The sequence below is a fragment of the Python bivittatus genome, unplaced genomic scaffold (genome assembly GCF_059951505.1).
Source record: "Python bivittatus isolate LINGU-HERP-01145 unplaced genomic scaffold, Pbiv_v1 ctg000060_np1212, whole genome shotgun sequence".
Classification (NCBI taxonomy): domain Eukaryota; kingdom Metazoa; phylum Chordata; class Lepidosauria; order Squamata; family Pythonidae; genus Python; species Python bivittatus.
Genome location: NW_028277044.1, coordinates 9,511,280 through 9,524,632, shown reverse-complemented (window position 1 = coordinate 9,524,632; position 13,353 = coordinate 9,511,280). Strand labels below are relative to the sequence as shown.

The window sequence follows — 13,353 nt, the reverse complement described above, 5'->3', positions numbered from 1 at the left end:
ATTTGGAAACAGAGGAACATCCACTCCAAGGCTGTACTCCTCTCAGTGACCCACTTTACAAGTGGCATATCACTCACATGTGTACACACAACTTTGCCTCCTTTACTGAGTGAAATAACAATGATCCTCAATTTTCTTGAATTACAGTTGAAATAAGAATTTTGGGTAAATTATTGATCATATTCCTTGTCTTTTGGATATACCCTGGTATCCAAAAAAGTAGCCAGCATATCATAAATTGCAGAAAATTCTGGGCCCTGCCCCTTCCCCCGGAGAAAGGTTATTTGTTTGTCCCTTTCTCTAATTAGACTTTCCTGTAGGCTTGTGGGCATTTTTTATCAAGGCACTGCTTGCCTCCAGCTTTCATTTTATACCACATTCCAAAGAGGATCCCTACACACATTTAGTATTTGCACAAGATAAGAACAAAGCTGGGGAAAGGCAAGACAGAAATAAATCACACTGGGGATGATCTGAAAAATCAAACGGGTTGCATCATTGCCTCAGTGCCAGTTGTTCAAAGCCATTCATAACTATTCCATTATTTGTCTATTGCTCCATTAATGTTTAATTAGCAAGAAATGCTAAAAAATCCCAGTTGGCTAACTGGAACTCAAAATGGCTTGCAAAAGGCATGTGTGTTTATCCAAAATGCACAATATATTGTGTGTATCTTCATATTTGCATTTTAAATTATAGTTAAATGACATCCAGCCTCTGCTATGACTCAAGAGAGAAAGGTTATGCCTTTGCCAAGTCTCTCCTCCCCTACCCAAAGCAGATATTTGCCCCAGAAAGCAAACTGCAAACCTATGGCTGCTTCACTTCTGGGGAAAATAGCAGCTTTTGAATATAAGGAATAAATAAATAAGTAATTTATAAGCATTACATGGTTCTTTCTCTGTGTGCCACAGTCCTACAAAGGAGCTTCCAATAGCCGGCAGTTTAAACTCATGCTGTACAAATGCTAATGCAAAAATATATTTGGGTCCAAAATACATTTGGGTCCTTATATCAAGATTGTGGATATATTTTGTAATCCATACATTAAAGAACAACATGCACAAGAGTTGGTTAAGACTCATGGTGTTGGATTTGGACATAGGACATCTGCCTTTGTCAAGTCAATTTCTGATGATATCTGAAGGAATGCAAAGGGATGGATGAGAACAAAGCTGCAGCAAATTCCTATATACAGAACCATGCATAAACTCTCTTTGTCCACCAAATAGAAGTCCACTGTAACCTAGAAATGCTACTATCATTTTTAACTTCTCTTCCCTCACCCACGCAACACACACTATATACCCACGCTTCACATTTTATTTTCCCATTTGGGTGAAACAAGAAGTTCAAGAAATTTAATTTATTAGACTTGTTCATATGACTGCTGGCTTCTAATAAGGGGACAGGAGCCAAGAATGCACACCTTGCCAACACAAGATAAGTTAACTTCCTTGGCCAGTTGGAGTTATGGAGCCTTACAATACAAGTGATTGTTTCCAGCAGAATTTATTCTTTGTAAGTTAGCTAGCCAGCAATAATAACATTGCCTCTCACCCTGACATCATTCTTCCCTCCACAACAAATTGGGTAGTCCATACCTGCCTTCTCCTTTGTAGTAACCATGGAAGAAAACTGCCCTACCAGCGCCATCCTCAAATATAGTGCAGAAGGAAATGCAGTGATGAAGCATCAGAGGTACCTCCACAATCACTAAATCTAGTCAATCAATCAATCAATCAATCAATCAATCTTCTTTATTACAGTCATAGACCAGTACAGAGACATAAGTTTATAAAACAAACATAGTCATACTTAAAATATTGACAACTTGTAGTAGCAGGCATATATATTAAAATACACTTGTTACCTATTCAACTCAGCAAATGAGGTCTAGAATGTAGCCTATATTATCTATTCTAACTATATATGGATTAAAAGTATATTAAATGTGAAGTATAAAACTTAAAAATCTGCATTGTGACTATGCTATATGTAAAAGTATATATAGGCAAAATTATAGAAAATTTACTATAATATACAGGCCATTACAGAGGATAGCCTTTCTTAGCTTTTGGTCTCTTGATGATAAATCTAGTCAGAAGTTAGTCCTGTTTCCTGTTTCCACTTCAAGTTATCTTTCTCTCTGTTCCATGTCTACAGCTTGTGTACATGATTTAGAAGGCAAAAATGTACCCTTTCTAGACAAAATCCAGTACTGTACTGTCTGCACTGAGGCATTTCTGAATTTGTAATGACTGAAAAGACTTATGTTTGCAATCATGTAGAACTTCATGCAGTCCAGATTCATTTCTATATCCAAGGCAGAAACAATGCATTAGCAAGATCAGATCAGGCAGCAAATTTGCAGCGGCAACTTTCAACACACTTTGGTGTTTTATCAGAAGATGCAACAATTGGGATTGTGCACAAATACATGTGTTCTGTGAGTTAGATCCCTGCAGCATTTCAAGACATTCAGGAGCATCATACAGTCAGTTCCTTAATAAGATAGGATACCTAGGATTGGCCTGACTGAATGTCAAATCACAGTTTTCCATTTCCTCTGAAAATGCTTAAGTGAAAAAACAACACTGCATAATATGATGGCAGAAATTGAAGGACTGAGGCAAACAACTTTGATAAGGACATACAATAATGACATACAAACTTGGTGTTCTACTTTTGTTAAAAGTACTAAGGAACAAATTCCATTAAATATACATTAGTAAAATGCTAAGAATCAAAATACCTTTTCCCCAAGACCCAAATTTGAAAGTCAAAATTAGAAAGAGACAAGCTGAACATTTCTATTATTATTTTGGTGCAAAGTGTACCATTAGTTATTCTCTCCTATTCTAAAATTAAATCAGTGTCTCATGTCAGTTATGTGAAGGATTACAAAGAGGTTTGAATAAGAAATTAAAGGAAACTCATGAAGTAAGTGGGGGGGGGGGGAACAGATGTAAAAGAGAAACGTTGGACGAAAACCTACATATAAATCATATGCCATATCAATATTAGAATGACTCCAAGCACAAATTGTTCAACATCCCTTTAGAATACACTTTCAATCATATTTAAAATTTGCCCATCATTCCAGATATTAGATAGACTTCATTTTTCTAGGCAGACAAGAATATTCATTTTTCATGATGGACCAAAAGCTTAGAAGCCATAAAACCATTTTGCCTTCATAAAGTAAGTGCCTCAAGTAACATAAAGTCTGCTTGTAATATACAAGTGAAGGAAGTTGAATACACAATAACCATACAATGGAGCAAAGAGAAAGTACAGCTGAAAATTAATATTCAGAATCTTACAGCTAGATGCAATAATATGTATCCCTCTGAAAAAGAAGTGATGATGGATCCATGGTTCACTGCAAATTGAGGAAACCCCACTGAATTCTGTTGCAGTTATTGTTTCACAGAACTGCTTAGCATTTACCCAAAATTCCTTCTGAAAAAGCAAGCGACCACTTCAGCTCTCAGTTTTATAGCCAATCAGATCATAACACAGCAAAAGAAAATTGAGCAAAAAGAAAGTGCTTCTTTCAAACATGTTTTAGTCATCATTAACAATGATTGCATTCTGACTCTGGGAAACATTCTAACTGATTCCTAAATATGGTATTTTTCCTATATGGTTTGATTTTTCTCAGGAGTTGTAGCATCTCACAAACTTTACACCATGGCCAGTCTTTTGGTATGCTACAGAACTACCAGTATCAAAGTGTCTGTCTATGTAGCCATTCTGTATACAGTAATGCCAAGCCTTTCCACCTTAAAATTATAACCTATTTAGATCCCTCTGAGACATAATCAGCCAAGTATGATAGATCATATTCAAGCTATTCCTCGAAGCGACTTTATATTTTGGAATGGCTTGACTATATATTCCACATTAATTGACCCATATCCTTCAGGACCATAGATCAATTGCACTCTACCTGAAAAGTTGTTGTTGAGGCAGAAGGTGGAAGTCGGAGAGAAACCACATTACCACAAGAAAGCGCTGGACATGTAGATGGGGGGGAGGGGGGCAAAAGTTTTGTGTAGGAGAGAGAAGGAGAAACTCAACTTTTGGAGAGCCAGTAGCCTGAAAATATCCATCCTCCACTTTATTGCCTTGCTAAAACTCTGTGGGGCTGAAAGACACCCAGCTGCCACCCAGGTCCTTGGCCAGACTTAATTCAAAGCAATCTGCATCTCCACCATCTCCTCCATCAGGCAGCGTTACCAAACATGCTTTGTAATGGTATACATGAGGCACTGCTCAAACCAGGTTTACACTTCCCTCAGGGGAGATGAAGCAAACTGTGAATGTGGGGATGCAGATGAGAGGGCAGAGTTAGGAATCATGAAGGCCTCTGACCAACAGTTCCATCTTACTTCTTCAGGCTATCCATCATGACAGGGAAGGTGCAACAGCGGCTCAAGAAGCAACCTCCAACCATCATTGAAGTCTCAGAAACAAGCCAAGAACAAGAGCATTGTTCTTGGGGGGAGCCCCAAAGTGATCCAGACAATAGTCCCCATGAAGGAATCTCTAAGATGTGCCTGGAGGGGGAGTTTAAGGAGCAGGAAAGGAGTAATGCGTCCACGGTTTATTTTCTCTGGACTATGCTTTTCTTGGAAAAAGGAAAGAGGAAAATCTTGGATGCTTTGCCCCTTTCCTGTCTCCTAAACATGCAAGATTTTTGCTTCAGACATAACCAAGGAAGACCAAGAAAGTTTATTCGTGTGGGGTTTGGGACAGCCTGGCATCCTCACTCCAGAGGTGAGCTGGTGAGGGCACAAGGTTTTTGAGGGCTTTGTTTTCCACCGGAGAATCTTCTCCATGAAGGAGCGCTGCGCCTTTGGCAAAGTTGCCCACCACCAGCATGTGTCCCTCAGACCGCAGTGCTTGGCAGTGGGGGGAAGCGAGGGTGCCTTCCGGTCTTGGGAAGCACCACCCACCAAGCCCTGACTCCACCCCACCACTGGTGGTCCTGCAGGGAAGCTTTTCATGCATCAAGCTCCCGGGTTCCTCTCTTGGGGATGGGGCATTCTGGCCTCTCTGTTTTGCTGAGAAGGAGCTTCTTTGCTGCAGCAGTAGTGAAACTACTGGAGGAGGGGGAGGGAGGGAGGGAGGGGACAAAGGGAGGAAATGCTTTCTTGGGAGGCAGAGTTTGTCCCTTTTGCATCACTTCAGCCTGAGAAGGCACCTAGACAGCCCTGGCGTAACTGTCCCAAGCCCTGGTAGACCCCAGCTTTGCCAGTCCTGCTGCAGCTTGTTGATGGTGGGTGACAATGCATGCCAGTGATGTACTACACTGCAGTGCCAGCCTCAGGAGCCTCCTGCTTAAAAGCTTCCACTGCAGGGCAGACAATACGACAAACACACACACTCTAGACAGATGCACATACAAATGCATGCATGCCTCTAACAGCCTTTCTACTTCCGCACTCCCCTCCTCCCTGATTTCGCAGGCGCACCACATGCCTTGGAGGCTCTTGTCTCCAAAGTACGCAAGTGACTGCAGATACCCCAACTGCCATCCCAGAGTGGCATCCCATCCCACAACTGAGAAGTCTGACTCGGGGCTTGGGAGATGGTCCTGCTTCCCCACCAGCCCCAGCCTTCTCCATTTGTCAGTGCTGTTCCCTTCCTTTCCGTCTCCTCTGTTGACAGCACAGGAAAAAAGGAAGAGGGAGGAAAGGTCGGAAGAGAAAGTGAGCTGCAGGGCACCAGCATTTCCCTTTATAATGTCCTGCAAGTTCCCTGTTGGAGTTGCTTGGATGGAATGCACGATTGTTACACAGAAAACAGAGAGCCCGGCTGGCATTCAAAAGGGCCATTTCATCCGAGCTACAAGGCAGAGAGGAAACCTGTCAGGGCACATACACGCATGCAGACACACACCCCTCTGCTACACTCTTGTTGATCGGGTGGACTTTTCCATAGTTCCTTCTACAGGCACAAGCTCACTGAAAGTATCTCCTTTGGCCCTGCCACCAGCTGGGGACGGAGAAGGGCTGTTGAAGAGCGCACAGCTGGATTTGCAAGCATCACTTCACATACTTTTGAAACACAAACCCTGTTTGAAAGTTGTACAAAAGTGTCATAAAGCCCTTGGACGCACCTACCAGCCACAGGCTCGCGTGAGTACAGGAGCAAGGCCTTGAGATCTCTTCTGAAAACTAACTGCACCCATGGGGGCGGGGGGAGAGATGGAGGTGGAGGATTTTTGATTCAGCAGCATGCTACAATTTCACCTTACAAGGATCTAAGTTTCTCATTTTCTGGCTCCAACACAGCCAAAGCAGATCTGTCTAATCTTGTCCAGTCTGACCCTTGCTTGTTTGTATACGGTGACATACACATGCAGGTCGGCACTGGCCTAACTCCATTTCCCCCAGTCTCCCCTCAACAGGACTGCAGACCTGCCTTCGGCGAGCAACAGACAGTAACACAAAGGAAAAACAACGTGATGTAATGTATTGCTTACCAGTTGGGTTCTTGTTTTTCTTAAGACTCTTGCCACAAAGACACTGCAGCATATGCGATCCTTTGCTGAAAATGTTCCAAAGAAACCACATTGATTTGGGCGAAAAGCAATCCAGCGCTTATACACCCTGAGATAGATGAGACCCTTGTGGTTGTTGCATAATAATAAATTGAGATCAGTTCTCCTCAAAAGGTGCACCAGTTTTGTCATAGACCACAACAAAGGAAAAAAAGAATAATAAATCCTGATCTCCCAGGGTTTTTCCCCCCTTTTCCCTCACGTGGTTTCTTTCTTTCAGACTTCTCAACGGATGCGTTTTTCAGCCAGGGTGAACGGTTATTTCCCCTCCAGAATGACGGTGGATTGTCACCCAAAACTGTGGAAGGAAAAAAAAGACATAGATCCTTTCCTTTCTGTCTGTTTTCTCCCTTTCAGATCGTAGCCAACCAAGATATTAGGCGATGAGATTCCAGCCAAGGCCAAAAACTAACCCGAGACAACAGTAAAGAAGAGAAGATCCCCAAAGAAGACACCATTGCCTGTTACTTGATGGCTAGGAGGATGGGTGGATCTGCAGAACAAAGCCAAGGCAGGATGCATCCTAGTGAAAGATAGCCATGGTGCAGCCCCTGGAAGAGAGAACACGCAGCCAGTACCACCACCTCCACCACCATCTACCTCAAGTCTGATGGATGAAGGCAGATGCTCCACTCTGAAAGTGCTGATTTTACCATCAAATCATCTCAGTGATGTATGCAATTGTGTGGCACCTGCAGTTCCCAGTCAGCCTGCACAACAGATGCAAAGCTTAGCCCTTAGCATGCAGGCAAACATACACACAACAGAGGCAGATCTCTTCCCTTTCCTTCTCTCTCTCTCTCTCTGCTTCGCCCAACACCGGCTTGCATTAGGAATTTCTCTATCTTCCCTTCACATGCAGAGAGAGAGAGAGAGGGAGAGAAAGACACACGCACACACTCACACACACACTCACACAAACTGGATTTTGCTCCTGAGCCTTGGATATGAGTTCCAGGCATTCAACCAGAGTAGGAGGAGTTGAAATTTGCATTGAGAGACTGGCTTTTCATGACGTAGCCACGTGCTCCCAGGCCTGTCACCAGTGAGATGCTTCAGCCAGCCCTGGGAAAGCAGTGTCACTGCAGTCTCTCCCTCCCCCTCCCTCCCTTCTTCTCCCCCTCCATTTCTTTCACCAGCGTGCTGCAGCTTAAAATACTGGACAGAGCCTGCCACTTGTATCCTCCAGGGGGAAGTACTTCCCTGCATGCTAACCAGAAACAAAATGAAAATCCACGACTCGACACACGCAGACTTGGGGAACAGAAATATCTGTCTGAGACATTCCTTTGAAGACTCTTATTATTAATGGGAAGAGAGGGGAAAGATTTCACTTAAAGACCGAAGCATAGGGTCACAAAGAAGGAGTAAACTTTTCCCTTTCCCTGAAGAGCCAGCAGTCCACACAATGTACACACTCTCCATTTACACACTCCTCTCTTCAAAAGAACTCTGCTATAAACAAGGCGGAAGTAACAGGAACACGTTGCCCCCTTCTCTACACACTTCCTGGGAAACAAATACATTTTCTTGCAAATCCTGAACTGAAAGCTGTCATCTGTCCATCTCCTGTTATTCAGAAGAAAATGTGCTGGTTTTGAACCTTGTGAAAATTCTCATCTCTGTCCCCAGCTTTAATGACTGACAAATCTTGGTCTCAGGGCCCTATCTGTAAAATGAGAATAAAAATACCCTATGTTGGTTTATTGTTATGCCAGTGAGCAAGATTAATACAGAAAAACATCCTGTATGCTTTTATTAACAAATTGAGTGAGTTTATTGACTTCAAAATGCCAAGAAACCTGTTCTCCTTATTGATATAGGCCTATACATCTTTTTACAATCATGTATTAGCTCCATCTACCCCATTCCTTTATTAAGGCAAGAATGTCCAAAAATTGTTCCAATAGTGATGACTTTTAACCTCCACTATTCTCTTGGATCTTTATTATTACCAATTCAGCACCTCCATTTTACTAGATGGAGATCTACCCATAAAACTGATTTAAAAAGGGGAAGATTCTGACTCTTTAAGCAGAATGTATTATTTGTTTCTCAAGTTAAAAGATTGGATCTTTATTTCACCTGTAAAAGCATTAGGTATACTGTTTTCGAACTGAAAAAGGATAGTAATTTTAAAAATCTCTAGTAAGCCCTTTCTTCCAAGAGTTCCCCAGTAAATGGTAATTATGATAGACCGCAACTAGTAGGGCTGAATCTCCTGCCACACTCTAGTCTGCACAACTAACAAGGTTTTGGCCCTTCTATAAAGAATATCTTCTTTCAGCCCAGACCTAGGGAGAAAAGAAAGGAATGTACTTTGGAACTTCCTTCTTGAAACCTAGAAATACAAAAGTCCTGAAACAGAAAAGGTAGCTATATAATCCTGCAGTCTTCAATGTGGGGAAGCTTCTAATGAAAAAGCTTATGAAACCAATGTAGCCATATCTCTAGATATTAAAGGCAGTTTATTGAGAAAAGGAATATAGGAACAATCTATAGGAATACAGGGAAAACAAGGGAATGCAATAGCCACAGACAGAGAATTTCATATAAAATACATACAGTCAGCCTTGTGAATATACGTATTGCTTGGATTTCAGTATGGGTTCAGAATTCAATAGAAAGAGAACGACTGGCAACAGATGATACTGACTTCCTGTTTGGATGTTGTTAGGCAGTCTCTCCTTATACTTTATTTCCTCTTTCCTTCCTCTTCCTACACTATCCTCAGTTTATAAAATGTAGAGGATAAGATAAAACCATGTTCTTTTAAGTGACTGGCTGATGCTTTGTACAGTTAAGCAAATTGTTCCATATCCGAAACTCTGTTTCCACCTAGCAAAATAGAAATTATCCAGTACTTGGATCCACCCGTCTAACAACCACTGGTAGAATAATAAAGGTGTAATTTAGTTTTCAATAGTTGTGCCACTGCATTAAAAGGATTTGACAAAGCATTTCTTTGGAAACTAAAGCTGAGTTCCATGCACTCATTCCTCTAGATACGGGAACAGCCCACCAGATGTCCTGGGGGCACTGCCATACCACACTAAAACTAAGACTCTGCCATATAAGTGTAGGTTCTTGATCTATTTTCAGTCTATAAACTTCCTACCTCAAGCTTCTATTTTACGTTAAAGAAATATAAACATATGTGTTTACTTGTAAACTTTGTATTGCTGTGTAAAAGAGGACATTTTTATGATCTGTGCTCTTTATACAGAAAGCCCAGCACCTAATATTAAAAGTTATAGGAAACCCAGTGCCAGTCAAAATGGTTTTCTTTTCCAATTTTCCATTGCTTTTCTTTCTTTCTGTTTTTTTTTAAAATTATTATTATCATTGCTTGTAAATTTGCAAAGATACATTCAGGTTACTTGCAGGACCACCTCTCCCTGAGGGTATCTGCCCGTCCTCCTAGGTAAGATAGAGTGGGTGTCCTTCAGGTCACTTCCCTTAAATGTCATCTGATGGGACCTCGGAGGTGTGCCTTCTCAGTGGCTGTGTGAGTCCTTTGGAGCAACCTCCCACCTAAGATCAGAGGGATCCCTACCCTTTAAGCCTTCTAGATGGCTGTGAAGACCTGGCTGTTCCCCCAAGCATTCGGCTAGGATGGGGGTTGAGCTGTGAGAACATTTGGTCTGGTGCCTGGGGTACCTTTGTTTTTAACTATGTTTTATGGATTGTTGTGAGCTGCCTAGAGTCATTGTATGAGATAGGTGGCCATATAAGTTCTGTAAATAAATGAATAAATAAATAAATTCAGGCCATCCATTTCTTAAGCATTTTATTGGAACTACATAATACTCTTGGGGACATAATTCAGGTGTTCACATGAAAGGAAAAAAGGGAGCAAAGAGGGGGATGAATCTATTGATGTCTTCTTCTAAAGAACACTGAATTCACAAATTAAGAAGTGCATGCTTCTGTTGCAGGTCTTTCTGACTAACCAAATTATTTATTCCCATTAATTGGGGCAAAAATAAACAAAAGAAAAATAAAAAGAAATCTAATGACTAAGTGATAATGTCATCTGGACGCTTCATAAAATTATCCCAATTTACTGTGCAGATTGTTCATTAAAAAGGTCTTTCTGGAAGTAAATCTGGCATAAGGCAGCATCATATGTCTATGACTTGAAACTTGTTAAATTCTTCACAGGTGATATTCCATTCAAAGAGTGCTCATCAGAGGTTTCCAAATGAAATATCAAGTAGGGCATTACAAGGTTCAATCCTAAAATATTCTTCAACATGTTTATTATTGTCTTGGATGAAGAAGTTACATTTGAGGGTGACACAAATTTGGGTGGCCAATCTAATATTACAATTATCCTACTCTGGACATATTATGCACCTAGCTCTCTGGAGAAAGTTCTAATGCTGGGAAAGGTGGAAGGAAAGAGAAGTGGACAACCAGGAACAAGGTGGATGGACTCAGTTACAGTGGTGATGGGTGCACAGTTGTAAGATGAACAGGTTAGGGACAAACCGTCATGGAGAAAATTTGTCTATGTGGTCACTAGGAGTCAACAACAACTTGATGGCACATAATCAATCAATCAATCAATCAATAAAATATTAAAGAAGACAGAAATAAAATTCAATACCATCCTGATAGGTTCTTGAAAGTCTAATGTAGCAGAAAGAAAAAAAAAGAGACAAATGGAAAATTGTTCATGCAGGAACCAGAAGACAAATGCAAAACTTTGTCAGGAGAATGAAATAATCAGCAATATTCAGCCTTGGGAAGACAAGACTGTTCAAAGAATGTCACAAAACTGAAGGTCAAGACCTGTGTTGTCTTGTTCCAAAAGAATATATAACAACATATTTAGGTTACAGGAAGGCAGACTCCAATTGAATATTGAAAGAGCTGTGTGACAGTGAAACCAACTACCCAGATAAGTTGTGGGCTCCCTTTACTAGATGTATTCATGTGGAAGATAAACATCTGTCCGGGATGTTTTAATTTATACTCCTTCAGTGAGGAACGGATGGGACTCAATGAGTTAAATGGCCCTCTCCAACTCTATGATTTATTCTGTGCCATTCGGCACTTATATTGAAAGTGAAAAAAGCTGAAGTTTGAGGCATTTATGCACCTGCATGATAGCGGCTCATAATTTTGGATGCAAATATAAGATAAGCAAGAAAATATTTGCATGAAATCAAAAGCAGAAAAACCAAAGCTGAAAGAAAGAAAGAGAGATAGATGCCTATCCTTCCCCAATAAATAAATAAATGTAATTATTTCTTATTTAATTTATTTAAATTTATTTAAATTATTGCTTATTTAACTTATATGCAGAGTACATCATGAGAAATGCCAGGCTGGAAGAATCACAAGCCAGAATTAAGATTGCAGGGAGAAACATCAGTAACCTCAGATATGCAGATGATACCACCCTAATGGCAGAAAGTCAAGAACTAAAGAGCCTCTTGATGAGGGCGAAAGAGGACAGTGCAAAAGCTGGCTTGAAACTCAACATTAAAAAAACTAAGATCATGGACCCATCAATTCCTGGCAAATAGAAGGGGTAGAAATGGAAGCAGTAATAGACTTCATTTATTTGGCCTCCAAGATTACCGCAGACGGAGACTGCAGCCATGAAATTAAGAGACGCTGCTCCTTGGGAGGAAAGCTATGGCAAACCTAGATAGCATATTAAAAAGCAGAGATATCACCTTGCTGACAAAGATCCGCATAGTCAAAGCTATGGTAGTAATGTACAGCTGTGAGAGCTGGACCATAAAGAAGGCGGAGCACCGAAGAATTGATGCCTTTGAACTGTGGTGCTGGAGAAGACTCTTGAGAGTCCCCTGGACTGCTAGGAGGTCAAACCAGTCAATCATGAAGGAAATCAACCCTGATTGCTCATTGGAAGGGTCGATAACGAAGCTCAAGCTCAGATACTTTGATACTAATGCGAAGAGAGATCTCTTTGGAGAAGACCCTGATGCTGGGAAAGATTGAAGGCAAAAGGAGAAGAGGACGGCAGAGATGAGATGATTAGATAGCATCACTGAAGCAATGAGCATGAAACTGAGCAAACTCAGGGAGGCAGTGAAGGACAGGAAGGCCTGGCGCGATATGGTTCATGGGGTCACGAAGAGTCGGACACGACTTAATGACTTAACGCCTGAACAACAACAACAAATTATTTCTATTCAGATCCGTTTGTGAGCTATTATAGTAAATGTGAGATAAAATTATATTTGCCATCTTGGGATGTCAGGCATATGTATACAAAATGTGTGTGTGTGTGTGTATCCATGTTTGTGTGCGTATGTATATATTTCGTTTGTGTGTGTATGTCAAGGGCAGTAGGTTAAATCCTGGCATATCCAGTTAAGATAACTTCTGTCTGGAGAGCTGCTGTCAAACAGTGAAGAAGAAAAGGGCACCAGATATGTCAGGAGTATTAGAGACAATACACTGATTGTGAACCTAGAAGTGAAGACTGAATAGAGTATTGCGTGTCATCTCATATCTTGCTCATCTATGTTCTACCAGGTATACTGCAATATCCTTATTTCCAGAAAGCTAAAGAAAAACTTTGGAAATAACTTTTTGGACAGGATCTGCTTGAGCTAGCCTAGCTAATTTTTTATTTGTGTTAAAATGAAATCATGTAGTGACAAATTTGTTTGGGGCTTCCAAGCCTTGCTTTCATTGGGCCCTGAAAAATTGTACGGAGTTTCCTTTAGAACTTCCTGCTGGTAGAACACTGCTTCTATGGCAAGTCTCTGGGACTAGAGAGGTAGAGCAGCACA

The 13,353-nt window shown here is 41.0% G+C and overlaps 1 protein-coding gene across 2 annotated transcripts in view; it reads right to left on the bottom strand.

The window, feature by feature from the left end:
- Positions 1 to 7,290, bottom strand: part of FGF14 (fibroblast growth factor 14) — a 303,346-nt gene extending 296,056 nt beyond the window's left edge. The window contains exons 1-2 of one of the 2 annotated variants that reach the window (XM_088136479.1): positions 7,175 to 7,290; positions 6,497 to 6,872 (exon numbers count right to left, since the gene is read on the bottom strand). In XM_088136479.1, the coding sequence (XP_087992605.1) occupies positions 6,497 to 6,587 (91 nt within the window). In that variant the 5' untranslated portion in view covers positions 6,588 to 6,872; positions 7,175 to 7,290. Of the gene's footprint in view, positions 1 to 6,496; positions 6,934 to 7,174 lie in introns of those variants that run through there. The other variant, XM_088136478.1, reaches the window with a different exon arrangement.
- Positions 7,291 to 13,353: the final 6,063 nt, after the last annotated feature.